Genomic DNA, 20,032 nt, shown 5'->3' with positions numbered 1-20,032 from the left:
AGACAAATTGGCCTGGGCCTCAGTTTCATCTGTAAAAGAAGGATTAGACTAGATCTTCCAGCTACACACATGATCATAGGACTGGTTGGGAGGAGTTGCTACTTATAGAAAGGTGAAAAAAGCCCCATCGACAGCCAGCGGGAAAGTTGCATGGACATTCTGGGTCCTAGGTCTGGGAACTGTGCCCATAGCGTCCTCTGCAGTTCCTCAGCTCCGCCTCTGGTGGTCGCCACTGGCCTCGGTGCAGACCCAGGGAGCCGGCGCTCTAGCTGGCTTCTCTCTGGCCGGACATGACTTGCTAGAGCGGTGGCCAGCCCCATGCTAAGCCTGCAGGACCCCAGCATCCTCCAGCAATGGCCCGCCTCCCTCAGCTGGCAGTCTTCGACCTGGGTATGTATGTATGTAGAGGGTGCAAACGACTGCAGATGTCCTTAGTTCCTGACCCCGGAACCGGAGCCCTCCAGACACCCCTGCTAAGTTTCGCACCCTTAGCCTCCTCCCGGCGCACTAGACCCCATCCCCTGTGCCCTTCCTCGGAGCCTTCCTGGCTTGAGCTGACTGAGCTCCGCCCCCAGCCTTAGGCCCGCTCCTCCCTCTGGCGGGAACCTGCTAAGCCCCGCCCCTCTCCCTTGCAGATTACACTCTCTGGCCTTTCTGGGTTGACACTCACGTGGAACCCCCATTCCACAAGAGCAGGTGAGGTGAGATGGGAACAGGGTCCAGGCTCAGGGACGGATCGGGGGATGGGGCCAGAGCTGAGGCCTTTCCCGTCTCCCCTGTCTAGGGACTGGAGTGTGCGGGACAGCAATGAGAAGATCATTAGACTGTACCCAGAAGTGCCCAATGTGCTGGAACATCTGCATGGCCTGGGGGTGAGCATCGCAGCTGCCTCTCGGTAAGGACTGCCCATTCAGTGCATCAGATTTTGATAGTGAGCATAATCTGTACTAAGGGTTGGCAATTACAAAGATTTTAAAATGACACAGGCATTCAAGAAACATTCTTCAGTGCTGAGTGTGGGGGTTTTAGACATGTATAGATTTCTAAAGACATCTTTGCATGTCTAATGCAAAGTAGTGTGTGATGGGACCTAAGAGGAGGGCCAGTATGATAGGGAAAGAGAATACTTTCAGCTGGAGATACCAGGAAAGGCTTTCATGGAGGAAACCTAGCTGATCTGAAACTTGAAGGTAGAGAGGGAATCTGAAATGTGAAGAGGAGAAAGTAGTGCATTCCAGACAAGGAAGTCTACACATAGAGTTCTCAGAAGAAAGTTCTACTAGTCCATGTCTATACCTTCTTTATAATTTATCTTATATATCCAGACAACTTTGGAAAACTTAGAAAGAGCACCACAATGGCCAACTACAATTCCAGAAGACTGGAGATGAGAGACAAAACATGCTTACCCCACTCCTAATAGAGAGGTGATGGATTCAGAGTATAGATTAAGACTTTTTTTTTTTGGCCATGGCCAACACAGAAAATTTTGTTTGACTGAACATGATTATAACTGGTTTTATTTTTCTTGCTTTCTCATATAGCAGGGTCAGAGGTAGGGGGAGAGTGAGAAGATGCAGATTTGAAAATAAAATACAAATTTTTTAATTCTTACCATCTGTCTTAGAATGGCTATCAGTTCCAAGACAAAAGATCAGTAAGGGCTTGGCATTGTAGTTAAGTGATTTGCCCAGTTATACAGATAGGAAGTGTCTGGGACCAGATTTGAACCCACATCCTCCCAACTCCAGGCCTGGTGCTCTATCCTTCTGTGATACTTAGCTGCCCTGACACAGTTCTTTAATGATGTCTTAAATTCATCTTCAAACTTCCTCACATATATGTGTTGCAGCTGTTCACACTCCACCATGTACCCATCCATTGACCTCTTTTAATTTTCCCGTGGCATTTGTATTTTGTCTAACTGCCAAATAACATTGAGGTGGGAGACTGAGCTGAGACTGGGGACCAACTAGATAGCACAGTGGATAGAGTGCCTGACCCGGATTTAGAAGAACCTGGGATCAAATCTGGCCTCAGAAACTTCCTATCTATCTGACTCTTGCCCTTTTGTCTTAGTTTTAGTAAGGCAGATGGGTTAAAAAAAAAAAAGCTGAGCCTGGGAAACAGCTAGTGATGTCATATGGCAGATATGCATGGAAGGAATAAAGTACTAAAAAGGGGCATGGAAGGAATAAAGTACTTGCATGGAAGGAATAAAGTACTAAAAAGGGGCAAATAGGATTGGAAAAGAACAGGGCTCTAAAGGTCAGGGAGAGCCTATGGCTGTAGCTTATATATATATATATATATATATATATATATATATATAAGGTTAAGGAATCTGTATTATCACCTTTAAATAGTATTGTCAGTGGTCAGACCTATGAATTAAGTTGTTTTGGCAGCAATGAAGGCACTTTCAGAATTCTGCTTGGCTCCAGTCTGATCATGTTTTCATTTTGTAGGGGAAGTCCTCTACAGTGTTGCAATTACATTGTAAATGTTTGAGGGGTTAAACAGTTCAAAAGTAGATATTAATTTGTACAGCTTTGCATTTTAACATTCCTAATTTAATCTGTTGATTTTTTCCAAGTCTCCAGGGTATTTCTGACTTAATCTCATCCTATTATAATTTTGTGTCTCTTCAACCTAGAACCAGTGAAATTCAGGGAGCCAATCAACTCTTGGAACTTTTTAACCTCACTCAATATTTTGCACACAAGGAAATCTATCCAGGCTGTAAAGTTACACACTTTGAGAGGTACTCGGGGATAAGAAGAAAAATTAAAATATGACTGCGACTGTCTGGCAGGATTGGTGGGAGAGGTTTGAAGTAACCCCATCCTCACAAGGTCATGTACTATTCAGATTGCAGCAGAAGAGTGGAATCCCTTACTCTGAAATGATCTTCTTTGATGATGAGAAACGGAACATTATAGATGTCAGCAAACTGGGTACTGAATGGTGGTATTGGGGAGAAAGGGGCCTTAAATATATAACATATGGGGTAGTAGTAGGCTTGGGAGTGGCTAATTTGTATGTCAGCAGGGGCTCCAAAAATGGCAGAGGTGAGACTAATTTCATAAAATATTACCCTTCTAGGTGTCACCTGTATTCATGTCCAGAGTGAAATGAGTCTTCACACGCTGACTAAAGGCCTAGAAACATTTGCAAAATCTTGAGATAATGCTAAAATTCAGCCATACAGATGAAAGCCCTGGGCATGGACCCAGGAGAAAGAGAACAAGAGGAATGCATTTTCAAATCTTCTATGAGTTGTAAAAAAAAATTTGTGTGAGAGCATGCAAGACCCTTCCCATACTGTGAAGTCCTCTCTGTCCTCATATGTATGGGTCAACAGTATTGCATACAGGCTCTGTTTCTTGGTATGTCATCACAAGCATCCCTAATAAATAAAACTTCCTGTGACATGCTTCTGTACTTCCTCTGCCTGCCTCTACGAAAACCACTAAAGCTCACCCTGAACAAAAAGAATCTGGCAACTTGGGAAATAGCTAATGTGCAGGCTGGTGGCTCCTGGGCCTGCTGGGGTTGTGTCTTCTCTGCTATGGCAGTAAGTCCTGTCCCAGTTGAGGAAGGGAAAAGATTGGGTTTACAGCACTTGGGTTCTCATCCTTCAGCAAAGGGTTTTCTGTCTGGTCATCGAAGGGGTCCGAGATCTATAGCTGGAAAGGTTCGGAAAGGCCACTCTGGCAGGCAGCCTCGGTAGTATAGTTTAGAGTTTGAGACCCTTGTGGAGCAAAGCCATAATCAAACTTACTAGGTTGGGGCTTTTCCCAACGCACTAGTGGACCTCAGTTTCCTCATCAGTAAAACGCTGGCGACAGACTAGGTGAAAGTCCTTACAGGTCTAAACCAATGACAACAGTTCTTTACATTCACTGGTTGGCCTGGAAACATCCGAAACCTTTAAAACGTTGGGTGTGTAGTCAGGTGACTCCCGTCATGTGATAAGTCTTGGTTAGGGTACACTTTCCCAGGTTCTGAGGCTGGAGGCGCTCAAAGATGATGACCCAGAGCCTTGGCCTGGGATTGGCCAGAGGCTGGTAGGAGGGGCCTTGCTAGCTGGGAAAGACGGAAGTGAGGGGGTCTTGGGGAAGCCGAAGCTAAGTGCCGTGTTCGTGCCTCATCAGCGATCCTGGACTCAGAATGAGCAGCCTAGGGAGGCTCTTTGGCAGGGGTGAGCCCCGATGGAAACCTGCCTCCCCGTAGATGGAGGTGTGGCTGTCCCAGGGCTGGGGTCCTACGCTCGAAGAAGCAGGGGAAACCTGCCTTTATTAGGGGCTGAGACAGATGCTCAGGAGACTTAGGGGCCCCTACTCCCTGCTCCAGGGTTCTCCCGTAAACACCTTCCCTTCCTCCTCCTTGCCCTCTAAATCTTAAGTAAGGATGTGTTCAGGATTTCAGTTGGCCACACTGTACCTCCTAACTGGGTCAGGACTTCCTGACAGGGTCTCTTTAGGACCCCCGCAACACCCCCTCCCAAACATTTAGCCTCTTGGTGCTAAAAATGATTGTGAGTATCTTCCCCTACTCAACACTGCCCCCTGCTCCATTGAACCCAGCAGGGAAGGAGAAGAACCCGAGCCCTGAAGAGGCAATTCAGAAACTTCGGGAGACGGAGAAGATACTGATCAAGAAGCAGGAGTTCCTAGAACAAAAGATCCAGCAGGAACTGCAGATAGCCAAGAAACATGGGACCAAAAACAAGAGAGGTATTAGGGGCAAGGTAGAGAGGACAGCCATTGGAGGGGGAAGAGTCTAGGGGCTTCTCACATTGATGGGTGGATTGTGGACTGGGTCAGCTGCTCTGCAGGCACTGCGCAGAAAGAAGAGGCTGGAGCAACAGCTGGCACAGACAGATGGAACTCTCTCTACCCTGGAATTCCAGCGTGAAGCCATTGAGAATGCCACCACCAATACTGAAGTACTTCGAACCATGGGGCTGGCTGCCCGTGCCATGAGCAAGGCCCACCAGGACATGTGGGTACGGGGGCCAGGGAGGATATGGGCACAGATACTAGGAACAGAATGACTTAGCCACAGATCCTCATGCCCTTTTTTGGGTAGAATTGGTCTTCCTGGGCTTCCACAAGTTATCCCCTACTTCAAAGCATTCCCTTCCCCTGATTTAGACACACAGAGGAAAGGTACAAACCAGAGCACCTGGTTCTTTAAAAAAAAAAAAAACACCCTCCCAATGAGGAAGATCCTACACATACATTCTTTCTTTGCAACATGTTCCTACCTATCTGTAGACTTCACTTGGTTCCCTCTGCCAGGAAGTGTTGGGCCAATCAAGACAACAGGCTGACGTGGAAATGGGAATGGGTATTTTTCCACCACAGGGTAAAAATCAGGATCTACTTTGATTCTTTACCTACACTTCTGCCCCTAGGGACATCAACAAGGTGGACGAGCTGATGTCTGACATCACAGAGCAGCAAGACATAGCCCAGCAAATCTCAGATGCCATTTCTCGGCCTGTGGGCTTTGGGGATGATGTGGATGAGGTAACTGAATGGAATTAGTGCAAGGACAGTAGAGGGAATTGGAGAAGGGCAGAGAATGTGAGGCTAATGAGGAGTAGACTTTGAAGCCTTGGGTCTTTACAGGGAATTCTTGGCAGTATAGGATTTCCTGATAAACACCTGACTGAACTTTCCACTTCCAGGATGAGCTGCTGGAGGAACTAGAGGAACTAGAGCAAGAGAAACTGAACCAAGAGCTACTGAATATGGGAGAGGATAAAGAAGCAGCACCAGCCAAGTTGCCCGATGTACCCTCTACTCATTTACCCACTAGCCCAGGTATTAAACTCTCCCTGCCTAGTTAGTGGAAGAGTCCTAAGTACTACATTGCCTATGAGAAGAGTAATGCCTAACAATGTAAGATCTATGTCAGGGGAAGATTGGCTCATAGTGCCTTCATTTATCACTGAGAAGGCTGGTTGGAGAATCCTAAGGAATATAACCCTTCTGTTTCTTTCTCCCTTAGCTTCCAAGACTGATGAGGAAAAGGAAATGAAGCAGTTAGTTGACTGGGTATCTGGAAGAGTGCCTTGATGATCTTGAAACTCCATTCAATTCCCTTCTTTTCCCCCAAGTGCCAAAGTACTGAGCTGAAGGGTTTAAACCTCATGAGGCCTTGGTGAGGACAGTAGTATGACCCATCCTGAGGGGCCTGATGCCTCAATTGGCACACAGGGTGTTTTGGGGGTTTTTTGGTGGTGGGAGGGGGGAAGGTTTGATTTTGGGTTTTTTTGGAGTTAGGAAAGGTGGAAATAGGGAGAAAAATCCCTGGACCATTTTTCTTATTTGAAGCTGTTACAAAGGCCCTTACTCTCAATAAAACTGGGCAGCTGGACCCCCACTGTCTGCCATGTCTTATCAGGCCTTGGGTCCCTACCTCAAGTCCTTGTTTCAGTTTATTTCTTTAGGGAGAAGGGGTAAATGGGCCTGTTGGATCCCCTAGCCTCTTCACTGTTTATCAGGGAGTTGATTGTAAAATGTACTTGGACAGTGCCATAGTTGATCAAACCCTTCTAGGATGTTGCTACAGAATTTTTGCAGCACAATTACCTTTTCACCCAGAGGCCTAGATTTGGAATCCAGAAGACCTGTGTTCAAATACTGGCTGTTACTTGCTATCTCTGTGACCTTTGATGAAGTCACTTAAACTTTCTGTACCTGTTTCTTTCTCTCTAAAATAAGGGTGCCAGACTAGATAACAAATGACTAGATTACTTCCAGCTCTAAACATGATTTTGTGATCCTAAGACAAGCCCACTGTTTGACTCTTCTATTTTTGGTAACACAGAAGACCTTATTGATAAAGAACGGTAGACCCAGAAACTTACAAAGTTTGAAGGAGATAAGCAAAACAAAATACTTTTCTTATTCTCCATCTCCTCCCACCCTGTATGCACAAAGAAAGCACGGGCCAATATATAAGTTTAAAATACCTTTGCAGACTACAGATGGAAGCCAACCTCTAGAACAGTCTAGAAGTGACTTTTTCCAAGCTTTCCCTGGGGAAATAATTTCTTTTCCCCTGCTGATACAACTAAATGGGAATGAGACTTTTTGTATATTAAAAAAAAAAAGAGAGAGAAGGGGGTTCTGCCTTCCCTCTCCCCACCCCCAACCCTACCTTAATCCCCTCTCTCCCTGCCTCCTTCCCCAGTCCTACTCAACTTGCAGCCTCCTGAGTCCGTGTGTTGGTTTGTGGTAGGCACAGAGCCTCTAGCAGCTGGATTTCTTGGGTGGGCCTCTCTGGCTGGAACTTGAGCACCCAGGGATCCTTGATGATGTCCAGGATGGAGGCCCGCTTGGCAGCCGGGCGAAGTATCGAGTGAATCAGGTTCTGGGGCAGGGGAGAGAGAGGCCATGGCTGAGCTTGCCCTGAATTGTGCTGCCCAGGAAATGGCTGCATCTGGATCTGAAATGGGAGCAGGACTGCCTACTCTACAACCTTGGAGAGAGAATTAGACTGAAATTTCCTCAGAATTAATAATGCCCAGAATTAATGCCTGGATAGGGGATGAGGGCATGGAGGCATGAGGCTCCTTGAAGGGACTGACAACATACCCTTCTGCCCTGAAGCAGCAGAAGCTCAAGTTTTCCAATATTCAATTAATTGCTGATCTGGAATGAGAGGGTTAATTATCTCCATTGGCCTTTGTGAATTCTATGGGGATAGGGCCAGTGGGAATAAGTGAGGTCCCTGGAGTAGGTAATAGTGTATGGAGCCTTCCCCTAGCCTAGCTGTGGTTCGTTTTGGGTATCTATCCCACCTTCTATGGGTCAGCCCAAGGGCCCTAGCCCTCCCAGGGGGGCCAGCACCTTGCAGTCCGGAGAGATGGGGTGGTTATGTGGGAAGTTGACCTCCTTCTGGGTCTCTCGAAGCAGCTTTTTTAGGTTGGTGTCATCGAAGGGTAGATGGGCAACAACCAGTGTGTAGAGAATGACGCCCATGCTCCACGTGTCAGAGAGGAAGGGGTTGTAGGGCAAACCCAGCAAGATCTCTGGACAAGCATAGGCGAAACTACCACAATAGGTCTGGCTGAGGTGAGAAAAGCAGCCTACGAGGTGCTGTAAAGGGTTCTTCAGGGTCGGGGAGACAGTCGCCACCATCTTGGAAAAGCCGAAGTCAGAGATCTTCACATTTTCCCGCTTATCCAGCAACAGGTTCTCCAACTTTAGGTCCCTACCAGCAGCAGAAGGCCTGGGGGTCAGGCGGGGGCTGGGGAGAGGGGTTAGTATTAGGCTGGGAGTTAGAGGGTTAGGGATCAGGGGATAGAGGTGAGGGAATGGAGTTGGGAAAAAATGAGCTGAGGGATGCTAGAGGGAAAAAATATGGCTAGGTAAAGGCTATGAGAGCTACCAGAGGTTCAGAGACTAATTGGGGCTCTGCATAGTATCTTGCATACAAAGATCACTTACATGGAGAGGGAAGGACTGACCTAGTTGTGGGGCGAATAGTAAGAAGGAAGATCTGGTAGATCAGTGTGTGGGATGAGGTTAATGGAAAGGAGGCTAGGAAAGCTGCAGTGAGACCACCCCCCTCTGGGGATCAAAGTCCCAGATGGCAGTGCCCTCACCGGTGCACGATGCCCTTGCTATGCAGGTAAGCGATGCCCAGGGTGACCTGGGAGAACCACTTGCCGGCAAGGGCCTCAGAGCAGGCTCCGTAGCGTTGGATCCACTCAAGAACATCACCCCCCTGAGCCAGTTCTAGGATCATATACACACGAGATGTGGTCTCGATGGCCTGGTAGAAGTTGATTAGGAACTTGTGCCGCAAGACTTTCATCACCTGGTCCCAAGGAAAGGAGTTCATCAGACCTGGCAGAAGAGGGCTCATGGCTTGACTCTCAACCCTTTCCTTCTCTTTTCTAGCTAAGTTAACAATAGCAGTTACTTATTTATATAAGGCTTTACAACTTACAAAGCTCTTTAAACCATCTGGATGTTATCTGAATCTCAAAGCCACTTTATGAAACAGGGAGAGAAGGAAGGTATTATCATTTTACAGATGAAAAAACAAGAGTCAGAAGTGACTGAGGTGATCATCCAAGGTAATAAAGCCAGTAAGCAATGAAGCCCAGTAATTTGCAGAAGTGAGCTGATTGGCCTATTTCAGTATTTTAAGCTCTTTTCCTTTGGCTATAGGAGAAGGGCGTGTGTATTGGAGCTGAGAAAGGGTTACACATTGCCTGGGATGAGTAGAGTTTGTACCAAATACTTCTTTATGCTCCTTGACCCCTTGCATTCCTGCTTCCTTCCATTTCAAGCCTGCTTTTGAAATTGTTCTGGAGGATCCCAAGTTACCTCCTGTATATCACCAAATCTCTTCTTGGTCTCTTGTTTATTTTATGGCAAACTCATTCCCTCCCAAAGCTTCAAAATGACCTCTCTGCTAAGTGCTTCTCATGTGCATCTCACCAGAATGCCCCATGCTATACTCAACATGTTTAAAGTTAAGCTTATTATCTTTTCCTCCACCCCATTCCTTCTTCTGACTACAGTTTCAGGTTTTATCCTTCATTCTGCCTTCCATGTTCATAACCTTGGTGTTATCTTATGCACCTCTCTCACCCACTTCCTAATTAGTTTCCAAATTATTTTGATTTCATATGAGTACCACTGTTGGATCCATTTTCTCTATTACTATTGCCATTATTCTAGCACAAGTAGGTGCATTATCATCCTATTAGTCTCCTGAAATAGCCTCCGGCAGGTCTTTCTGCATCTACTTCTGTCCTTCCCCACATCCTAGCTTTCATTTTACTATCAGAATAATATTCCATCTTCATAGATTTAGTAGTTTGCTCAAAAAGCCCAAGTGATTCTATTGCTTCCTGAGGAAAAATCCAATTCCTTTGATAAACCAGACCCCACCCTATCTCTTTTGTCTTACCTCAAATTTCTATCCTTCAGTTAAAAACTAGTCATCTCTTGCCAAATGCTATGTGCCCTCCTCCTTCTAGTGTTCTCTGGGCCTAGAATGCCTTTACCTCTAGCCCCTAAATTTCCCCCTCTATCTTGTCTTGTGGAATTCTTACCCATCTTTTACAATCCAACTCAATAATATAATAATTAACATAAAGTAATGAATGCATTCTAAGGCTGACAAAGCACTTTACCCAATCATCCTATTTGATCCACATAACAACCCTTTGAGGGATATTCTATGGATTTAGTCATCCCATTTTACAAATAAAATTAAAATCAGAAAGCTATAGTAGTCAGCAGAGGATCACTCAGCTAATAAGCATCCAAAGCAAAATTGGAATTCAGGTCAGTTCCAAATCCAATGTTCCTCAGTCATGTAATAATGCATGTATTGTACAATACCATGCATTACAAGGGCAGCTACCTAGGTTTCACAGTATAGCGCTAAGACTAGTCCAATCAAGGAAGCCCCAAGTACAAATGTAACCTCAGACAGTGCTGTGTGACTCTGGGTAAGTCACTCAACCTGTTTGCTTCAGTTTTCTCCAATGTAAAAATGAGGAATAAGAGCACCTACCTACCAGGATCGTTGTGAGGATCAAATAATATCTGTAAAGCACTTAACACAGTACTTGCACATAGTAGGCACTATATAAATGTTAACCATTACTATAATTTTCCACATTTATATTTTGTCCCCTACTGAGTAAGCTCCAAGAAAGTAGACACTATTTCTTGTATGATAATAGGTACATTAGTGTGGTGTGAAACAATATCCTATAAGAGATATAAGTCGCCAGGTCATTGCTGGATAGAGAAAAATGGAAAGACTTCCTGGAGAAGGTGGCTTTTTTAGGAAAGCATCATACCTTGGAAAGAATGCTAGTCTTAGAATTAGTAAATCTAGGTTGGCTTAATGAATATGTTGAATGAATGGATCATGGAAGTGGTTCAGGCCTGGGTGGGAGGGGATTCTGGGTCACCTAGTCCTATGTGATAAAGGTCTTAATAGCCTAACCCTCCAAACTTGCCTCCCTCTCCCATCCCCACCTGGATCTCACGGGGCAGGAACTTGTTAAGATAGTCGTCAGAGGCTTTCTTTTTGGAGATGATCTTGACAGCAACAGTCACTTTTTGTTTAGTGTAGTAGGCCTCATAGACTGTGCCATAAGAGCCATTACCAATCACCTTGCCTACTTCATAACCATACTCTTCCAAGACAGAGCGGTAGACCACTTGGGTTGTTGTTGGTGCTTTTGAAGCCTCAGTGACATCCCCTCGCCCCTTGGTAGTAGCAGTGCTGGGCGGAGGGGCACGTTGGCCTGGGTTGGCTTTGCCGTCCAGGGAGGCTGACGCCCTTGGCCGCTGGGGGCTGCGGCGCCGAAGTGAGGCTGACCCCCAAATGCTTGCCTGTATATCCAGCCCAGCTGGGGCCACAGGACTATGTTTTCTATTAGGAATCTGGAGGGGGAGAGGAAGGAGGAGGGGTGGACTGCTCTTTTTGTCTCTAGTAGTTGTTGTTCCTTCTTCCTCCTCCTGGTTACGGAATGCCCCCAGTTCCCATGTTCCGCACACATCATAATCTGTTCACTGCCCACTACTGGCCACAAAGCATAAGGATAGAGCATAACTTGAGAATTTGCAGGGTCCTTCCTCCACTCCAGGTGAACTACCTCCATAGATCCTTACTCCTGTGTGTCAGGTCTGTGATAATCCACAAGTAGTGATCCAGGTAGTCATTATCAGTCATCTAATAGGGCTGTGTTGGTGAACCTATGGTACTCTGTCAGTGTAGGCTTCCCCCTTCCCCCTCTCCACACAAGCATGGGGGCAATTCTCATATCACCCACCCTTCTGCCCAGCAGTCCAATGGGAGTGCTGCCCCCTTCCTCTAGGGGGGAGAGTGGGGCGGTGAGGGGCAACTCACAGGTGGCATGAGGGTTGCAGTTTGGACACTCATCTTCAAAAGGTTTGCCATCACTGTTATAGGGGCTGGGGAGGAAATAAAAGCTATACTGGAGAAAAAGTCTTCCCTTTAAAGTAGCTCAGTGGGGCACGCTGGAAAGTTGTGGCCTTGGGAATCAGCAGAATGGAGTTCAAGTCCCAGTTCTGCTGGGTTTTAAAACCCTCTCTGGATTTTAGGTTCTTTGGCTATAAAATTAGGGGGTTATATGACATCCAGTCTTGGGTCCCTTATACTCTTAACTTTCTCTTTTTCCAAGAGCAGCAGACCCCTTCTATCTCCTCACTCCTGCTGGAAAACTACACACACAGATTACAGTATAAATCATGAGGTAACATTCTAATTATCTCCTAAAAATTAGTCTGTTCCTGATGGATCTAGAGCCCTAGTTTTTATGCTGGTCATATTCCTCAATCCAGAAAATGGGTCATTCCCCAGGGATCATTACAGTGAAAAAGACCCATTAGGACCTCTTCAGTTTTCTTCTTGGGAATGAGGTCTCTAGAAATGAAGTAATCCTAGGCAAGAAGGGTAGTAATTACAGTCAAATCTAAGATCACTCTAAGTGAAAAAGTCTCACTCATCTCAGAAGACAATCTTGCTTTCACCATATGTACTATGGGAGGGAAGTATGGATGATTCTGTGGGTAATGTCTCCAACCCTTGGCTGGTTTTTAAAAAGCTGTCATTTGTTTAGGAAACCTTCATACATGGAGAGCTGAAGTCTGCAGGTAGAGTTACTAGGCTGGAGAAGGATGGATATAAATGGGAAAGTTGAATTTGGGGTCCTGGTTTGTTCCCCCCATTAAAAACCATTGGCCCAAAGCAGCACTTCACTTTGGCATCTATTTATCTCCATGAGTAGGGGGAGAGGTTGTTTTGTGAGTGGTTTGAGTTTTGCAGAAAAATCTCAAGTTCTTCTCAGGGCAAACAGTACCTGGGAGTGGTTGTGCCCCTGGGTTCCTCTTTCTAAACAAAGTTCTTTTAAAAGAGGACAGCCAGCACTAAACTGCATCAAAGTTGAAGCAATTTTTCCTTTCTCTCATCTTCACTATCTCCAGCTTCTCATTTTAACCTACCTAGGGTGAGTTGCTGCAAAGTTTTCCCTTCTTAAATTCAAGACATGAAAGGATACTCACTGCCCCCACGCTATTTTCATGGTTTTTTATTTGGGCGTGGCAGTGGTGGTGGTATTGAATCTTTTCTCTCTGGAGAGAGATTGTTCTTGGGCTAAGTTTCAGTGAGGGAAGTTCATCCCGACCATTGGTCAGGAACATCCTAAATGATCCTGTTGGACTGGTACTGTTTTCTTCCTGGGGATTAGGAATCAATGAGAAGGCAGAAAGAAGTGGCGCCCTGGACCTTGGAAAGAGAAGAGCTCTGGTCAAAGAGGCAGGACGAGGAGGAATTTGGCTTGGGCTTTCCGGGCAGTTGCCTCCACTTTCCTTTCAGCACGCCCTCCTCTTCAAAACACTAGAGATCTTTGTCTCCTATTCTCTTTCCCACCCCTTCTGTTCTCTAGTATAATGTATTGCAGTGCATTTGAACACACTTCTCTGCTCTTTTATCAGCAATCACTGTATCATACGTGGGGCAGGATGGATTTCGGTTTTTGCCAGCGGCAGGTTCTGGAGACCTAGCAAAGATGGGCAGGTTACATGACGGCCGGACTTTGGAGGAAACTATCTGGGTTCAAATCCAACCTCTGCTACGAGGTGTTTAACGTCTCTGGGGCTCGGTTTCCCCGTCAGTCAAACCAAAATAGAAAAACGAATTCTCTTGGTTCCCCCTTCTCAGCCTCCTTTGCCTGACCTTTACTGCCCGGGACCAAAACCCTTGACAGGCACTCCAGAAATGCCAGTAGGGTTAGAAGGGCGTGGCCTGGGTTTTTAGAGTCCTTTCCACAAATCCGGGTGTAAGGAAACTGCATGTTGGTCCTTCGCTGACACGGGAAGCTGTGCAGACGATCCAAAAACAGGGCCTTAGCCCGAAGCCAATAGCCTTCTGGACCCGGGGACGCAGGCCTTTTAAGCTCAGCTGGGCTCCTGAATCCCCAGCGGGCTGCGGCGGCGTGTGAAGTCCCCGCCCTCTGTGGGCGGAAGTTTGGAATCTCGACGTGTCCTGGGCTGCCCACGCAGCTTGCCGGAAGAACCCCCGTGTTCAGGGACAGGCCAGCTCGGCCTTCAGGCTGTCCACCTGGAGCGTGCTGTTGGGGTACGGGGCAGGGGTGGGAGAGAAATACCGAGTCAAGTTTAAAACTGCAGCCAGAGTGGCTGCTGGAAACAGGCGTGTCCGGGTCAGCCCCAAGCCCGGCGGTCCATCGGACGTCAGGACCCCTCCAGCGCCGCTGCCGCTGTTCTGGAAAAGACCCCAACCAAGAACCCGTGGGCAGCAAGGGCCCCACGGAGGCCGCCGCCGGCGTCGCCTCGGTCACCCCTCCTGTCTAGGTGAGGACCCCGGGCCACGGGGCGGGGGTAGGGACCGGAGCTCGAGAAGTTTCCATGGAAACGGAGCGGGGGCGGGGCAGCGAGGTGTTGGTGTCGTCTGCTGCAGGCTTGGCTGGGCTTGGTTGGCGCCCGGCACTGTCCGGGTCGCGCGCTCTGCACCTCTGACAGCCAACTCATCCTAGCCATAAATGGGGAGGGAGGGGCGCAGTCTCGCAGGTAGGAGCCGGGTCCCTTCATGGGAGGACAAAGGTCTCATCACTTAGAACTATACATTGGAGCTGGAAGGAGACCTTAGAGGTCATCTAATTTAGCCCTCTCACTTTGCAAATAAGGACACTGAGGCACGGGATGGGGAAGTGACCTGCCCAGGCCCAGATGGTGAGTGATGGATTTGGGGCTTAAGAGTTGGAAGAGCTGTGGAGAGTAGCCTCACCCAACCCCACTTTGCAGGAAGAAGATACACCCAGAACTCTGTAATGGGCCACATTCTGCCAGTGCCTGGGGGAGTGCGGGTGGGGGATCCGGCAGAGTATTGATCTGAGTTTGTGTGACCCAGTAACTTTCCTACCAGGTCAGGCTGCCTTCAGGATGACACCTCTGCCCACCTTTCAAGGCAGGCCCTGCTCATGGCTGCCAGTGCTGCTGCTCCTGTGCTTTGGCCTGATTCCTGTGGTGACCAGTGAGACCCACTATCAGCCTGGAGACCCTGTCATGCTATATGTCAACAAGGTGGGCCCTTACCACAACCCCCAGGAGACATACCACTACTACCAGCTGCCCGTTTGTTGCCCTGAAAAGATCCGCCACAAGAGCCTCAGCCTGGGTGAGGTGTTGGATGGTGACCGAATGGCTGAGTCTATGTATCAGATACGCTTCCGGGAGAATGTTGAGAAACAAACATTGTGCCAGATGCAGCTAACTTTTGCCCAGGTCAGCATGTTTATGATGGTCCCTGCTTACCTTTTCCCCTGTTAAAGTAACACCCTACACATTTGTAGCATGTTATAATATTCAAAGTCTTTTTTTGTCTGTTATGCCATCTGATCTTCACAAACACTCTATAATGTAGTGAGGGCATGCATTTTTATTCCAGTCTTGAAGATGGGGAAGATGAGGGTCTGGTGAAGTTGCTAACAACCTAATCCTCACCCATTTTACTATGCTGCTGGATTTTTTTTTTTGCTTTTGCAATAAGGTTCTATCTTTTATTCTCAAATGGATTATTTCATCCAGTAAATAGCAGTTGCTAGCATGAACACAGCACTCAAGTTTTAAAAAATGCTTTATAAAGATCTCATTTTTTCCTGTATCAAACCTAGAAGGTAGGTACTACTATCCACATTTTACAGGTGGAGAAACTGAAGCTGACATCTGTCTTGTGACTTGCCCAGGGTCACACAGCTCATAAGTGTTTAAGGCTAGAATTGAACACTATTCCTCCTGACTTATTCTGCCCACTCTGTCAACTAGCTATCAAATATTTCCTTTTCTCTCTATCAACTTCCTTCCACATATCCTCTATAGCAAATTTCTACAATTGGGTGTAATTCAAACCATGTAGAAACATGTTCTCATCTTCTTCCTTTCTAATCCTAATACCATATAGTATATACCATATAATACCATACTATCACCCCTTCTAAAGTGATCCTCAAGAGAATGGAATGGTTATCATATAATCAAATTCTCCTTCCACCCTATTCCTGAAAGGATATTGTCCAATCCTATCTATCTTCCATAGGTTGAGCAGCTTCGCCAGGCCATTGAGGAATTATACTACTTTGAGTTTGTGGTGGATGACCTGCCAATTCGTGGTTTTGTGGGCTACATGGAGGAGAGTGGTTTCCTTCCACATAGTCACAAGATAGGACTCTGGACTCACCTGGATTTTCACCTTGAGTTCCATGGGGATCGAATTGTCTTTGCCAATGTCTCAGTTCGTGATGTCAAGCCCCATAGCCTGGATGTGGCACGGCCTGAAGAGCCTCTGGACCTCACTCACACTTATAGTGTGCACTGGTCTGAGACTTCAGCAGAACGTCGAGGTGATAGGCGCCATGGTGATGATGGTGGCTTTTTCCCTCGAACACTGGAGATCCACTGGCTTTCCATTATCAACTCTATGGTGCTGGTGTTTCTACTGGTGGGATTTGTAGCTGTCATCCTCATGCGGGTCCTTCGTAATGACTTGGCCCGCTACAATTTGGATGAGGAGCCAACCTCTGGTAGCTCCACTGATGACTTTGACCAGGGTGACAATGGTTGGAAGATTATCCATACTGATGTTTTCCGCTTTCCCCCATGTCGTGGTCTACTCTGTGCGGTACTTGGCGTTGGTGCCCAGTTCCTGGCTCTTGGCACTGGTGAGGGGAATAGAATCAGCTAAGGATATCTCCCTAGGGAATGGGACTATTGGTTCAGCTAAGGACCACCTAGAAAGTGAGGCAATCTAGGTTTTTGGGGAGGTGGCATGTCCTAGGTATCTCTGGTAGTGGTACTCTCTTATTGGGAAGTATCTGTTTCTTCTTCCTGAAAAGCAAAAGAGCTACAAAGCATGTTCCACCTATGGGCCAGAACCACTGACAGAAATTATAGACAGAAATTAGTAGTATCATTGAAGGTATAGGGTGGGTAAGAGGGAACAAATTCTTCTGTTAGAACTCCTATATTTGAGTGAGGGAAAAGCTGATTCCTATAGGACTTCTAGTATTGGATAAGGAAGATCTAATGCAGGCTTCACACTGTTACCCTGTAGGCATCATCATCATGGCACTGCTGGGCATGTTCAATGTGCACCGCCATGGCGCAATCAACTCAGCAGCCATCTTGCTGTATGCTCTGACCTGCTGCATTGCTGGCTATGTGTCCAGCCACTTCTACCGGCAGATTGGAGGCGAGCGCTGGGTCTGGAACATCATCCTCACCACCAGCCTCTTCTCTGGTGAGGACTTCACTCACCCTGGGATGGGCCAAAATGTGCTTTAGAGGAGGGTTGGCCTAAGGCAAAATTGTATTAAAGTCAAGTTTGTTTTTCATTATGTCATCCCCTCTAGGATCCTTCCCAGTACTCACATATTGTACCATAGCTACTGAGGGCCTTTCATTAGAATATCTCAACCAGGTCTGTCCTCTCAGGTTAGCTATCTATGTGCTGAATTTGTCTAGTCCCTAGTTCAACAAACATGTATTACAACCTTATTGAAGTCAATTATAGGAACAGGACCAATCAGTGGTAAAATAAAAGGACCTTGCCCTCAAAATCCTTATGGTTTGGTATATGGTTCTAACATAAATTTATTAGTGTCATGTCCCATTCCCTCTGCAAGAGGTCCGTCTTGATATCATAATCATGGCGTTAAAATGAATAGTCTTAGACTTGAGTCAGGAAGACCTGAGTTCAAATACTGCCTTACTAGCTTTGTGACCTGGCAAGTTTCTTAACCTCCCTCAGCTTCCATTTCCTCATCTGTAAAATGGGAATAACAATAGCACCTACTTCACAAGGTTCTTGTAAGGTTCAAACTAGATGACTTATGTAAGAGGTTTTGCAAACCTCAAAAGCATTATATAAATACTAGTTCATTATTATTAAAAACAACAGATGAGGGAAGGTAACATTAATCCCTCACAGTATCTGTTTTGAACAATACCTTAATTCAAAGAAATATAATACTTTCAATTATGGAGATAATAGCAGACTGGTGGGAAAATGGATGAATTTAGGAACATCCAGTTCTATTCACATATCTTAAATCATTCTATATAGTGGGCAGTTACCTACTTTGTCTCTAAAAATAGGCTTGGCCCTATTTCTTAGAGTTGGTGGGTAAGTGGGAGATAAGACCAAAAGTAAAGAGAATTGGGAAATTGATTGGTGGGGGGTGGGGGTGGGACTAGATCCATATAGAAATCTAGGGCTAGAATGGCAGGTTGGTTCCCCCTCTTCCCCCTTCAGGTCCAGTCTAAGGGGTCTCCCCAAGAATGTGACTTCCAATGCTGATCTCTACTCTCCTGGGGCCCCATCCCTGCAGTGCCTTTCTTCCTGACTTGGAGCGTGGTGAACTCAGTACATTGGGCCAATGGATCAACACAGGCGCTGCCAGCCACTACCATCCTCCTGCTGCTAATGGTCTGGCTCCTGGTGGGCTTCCCTCTCACTGTCATAGGTGGCATCTTTGGTAAGAACAATGCCACCCCCTTTGATGCGCCCTGTAGGACCAAGAACATTGCCCGAGAGATCCCAGCCCAGCCCTGGTACAAGTCTACTGTTGTCCACATGACCATTGGTGGCTTTCTGCCTTTCAGGTATTTACCCTACATCTCCCTGATTCTCTACAACCAGCTTCAAAGATAACATAGGGTTTGGGCCTGGGTGTCCCACCGAGACCATTTCCATCATTTTCCATGTTAGACAGGACTTTTTTTTCTTCTTTTAGTTTTCTAGAGAAATTTGTTGCTCACTTGTTACATTATTCCTTTAATTATCAGAAACTTCTAATTTCTGACTTCATTTCCTCCCCCTTGTTACTAAAGCCTATCATAATTGATTTAATCAACAGTGGGTCCACTAGACCCATGAGGGGTGGGGTTAAGTGGGGAATCCAAAGGTGACTCCACCCAGAGATCCAATCAGGAGAGATGCCCATATTGGTCTCCTGAAATGGCCCAGGTTGGGAGTAAAGGGAAGCCCTTGGTCAGGTGTGTGCCTGCTGATCCTCTGCCTTCTCCTGACAGTGCCATCTCTGTGGAGCTCTACTACATCTTTGCTACAGTGTGGGGACGAGAGCAGTACACACTCTATGGCATCCTCTTCTTCGTCTTCGCCATCCTGCTGAGTGTGGGCGCCTGCATCTCCATTGCACTCACCTACTTCCAGCTCTCTGGAGAGGACTATCGCTGGTGGTGGCGCTCAGTGCTCAGTGTGGGCTCCACGGGCCTCTTCATCTTCTTCTACTCTGTCTTCTACTATGCCCGGCGCTCTAACATGTCTGGCCCTGTGCAGACCGTGGAGTTCTTCGGCTACTCCTTCCTCACAGCCTACGTTTTCTTCCTCATGCTGGGCACCATTTCCTTCTTCTCTTCCCTCAAGTTCATCCGCTACATCTATGTCAACCTCAAGATGGACTGAGCCCAGAATCGAGCCCCTTTGCTGCTGGGACCTTGCTGCCCTCTTCCCTAGTCAGGTTGGGGGGAATGGGGATAGGGGTGTCTGTGTGCCTGGGTCTTGGCCTCCTTCCTGCAGTGCCAGCCTCCACCCTTGTGGAAAGGCCCCATGAGTCTATAAATATCTATATATATAGAAGGACTTATATATTAGAATTTTTAATTTGCTTTTCATTTTGGTTTCAATGGTTTTCTTTTTACAAATGTCACAAATAAAGTTTGTTAAAAAAAAATAACCTGACACATTTCAAATAGGTGGGGCAGGGCAGGGCAGGGCAGGACGAGGGTGGGACGAGGGTGGGACGAGGGTGGGGGAAGTAGGGGAATCTAGGAAGTGGCTGCTAACAGAGCTAGGTGGAGCACAGCAAAGAGGCCCTCGATCTTCTGGCCGCCCTGGTTCGCCGTTTCCAAAGCATCGCTCTGTGCTCCCTCCTGCCGCTAGGGGGAGCAAGACCCTACTCTTTGCCCGGAAGTGTGGT

The 20,032-nt window shown here is 46.8% G+C and overlaps 4 protein-coding genes across 8 annotated transcripts; 3 read left to right on the top strand and 1 right to left on the bottom strand.

Annotated features, from left to right (window-relative positions):
- The first annotated feature begins 233 nt into the window (after positions 1-233).
- MDP1 (magnesium dependent phosphatase 1) lies at positions 234-3,432 on the top strand. The gene is made up of 6 exons (XM_007479870.3): positions 234-390; positions 636-696; positions 785-895; positions 2,657-2,764; positions 2,872-2,957; positions 3,106-3,432. The coding sequence occupies exons 1-6, from the start codon at positions 354-356 to the stop codon at positions 3,183-3,185; spliced, it is 483 nt and encodes a 160-aa protein (XP_007479932.2). The 5' UTR covers positions 234-353; the 3' UTR covers positions 3,186-3,432.
- A 620-nt stretch (positions 3,433-4,052) lies between these two features.
- On the top strand, positions 4,053-6,437 carry CHMP4A (charged multivesicular body protein 4A). 3 transcript variants are annotated; one of them, XM_007479868.3, is made up of 6 exons: positions 4,053-4,204; positions 4,593-4,739; positions 4,830-5,007; positions 5,423-5,537; positions 5,699-5,834; positions 6,022-6,437. In XM_007479868.3, exons 1-6 carry the CDS (start codon positions 4,174-4,176, stop codon positions 6,087-6,089), a joined length of 675 nt encoding a protein of 224 aa, XP_007479930.1. In that variant the 5' UTR covers positions 4,053-4,173; the 3' UTR covers positions 6,090-6,437. The 3 variants fall into 3 exon arrangements, with proteins under 3 accessions (XP_007479930.1, XP_001380207.1, XP_007479931.1); XM_001380170.4 differs by having other exon boundaries at positions 4,063-4,204; positions 4,590-4,739; XM_007479869.3 differs by having other exon boundaries at positions 4,114-4,242.
- A 450-nt stretch (positions 6,438-6,887) lies between these two features.
- On the bottom strand, positions 6,888-11,533 carry TSSK4 (testis specific serine kinase 4). 2 transcript variants are annotated; one of them, XM_007480132.3, is made up of 4 exons: positions 11,031-11,533; positions 8,627-8,841; positions 7,869-8,268; positions 6,888-7,389 (listed from the first exon to the last, which is right to left on the bottom strand). In XM_007480132.3, exons 2-4 carry the CDS (start codon positions 8,836-8,838, stop codon positions 7,216-7,218), a joined length of 786 nt encoding a protein of 261 aa, XP_007480194.2. In that variant the 5' UTR covers positions 8,839-8,841; positions 11,031-11,533; the 3' UTR covers positions 6,888-7,215. The 2 variants fall into 2 exon arrangements, with proteins under 2 accessions (XP_007480194.2, XP_016287438.1); XM_016431952.2 differs by having other exon boundaries at positions 7,869-8,232; positions 11,031-11,532.
- Positions 11,534-13,682: 2,149 nt separating this feature from the next.
- On the top strand, positions 13,683-19,695 carry TM9SF1 (transmembrane 9 superfamily member 1). Of its 2 annotated transcripts, none has more exons than XM_007479867.3 (6): positions 13,683-14,390; positions 14,962-15,320; positions 16,132-16,753; positions 17,146-17,331; positions 18,422-18,695; positions 19,125-19,695. In XM_007479867.3, the coding sequence occupies exons 2-6, from the start codon at positions 14,979-14,981 to the stop codon at positions 19,516-19,518; spliced, it is 1,818 nt and encodes a 605-aa protein (XP_007479929.1). In that variant the 5' UTR covers positions 13,683-14,390; positions 14,962-14,978; the 3' UTR covers positions 19,519-19,695. The 2 variants fall into 2 exon arrangements, with proteins under 2 accessions (XP_007479929.1, XP_001380199.1); XM_001380162.4 differs by having other exon boundaries at positions 14,385-14,768.
- Positions 19,696-20,032: the final 337 nt, after the last annotated feature.

Source organism: Monodelphis domestica, chromosome 1, assembly GCF_027887165.1.
Source record: "Monodelphis domestica isolate mMonDom1 chromosome 1, mMonDom1.pri, whole genome shotgun sequence".
Classification (NCBI taxonomy): domain Eukaryota; kingdom Metazoa; phylum Chordata; class Mammalia; order Didelphimorphia; family Didelphidae; genus Monodelphis; species Monodelphis domestica.
The sequence above is the reverse complement of the archived record's forward strand: the minus strand, read 5'-3'. Positions and strand labels throughout refer to the sequence as shown.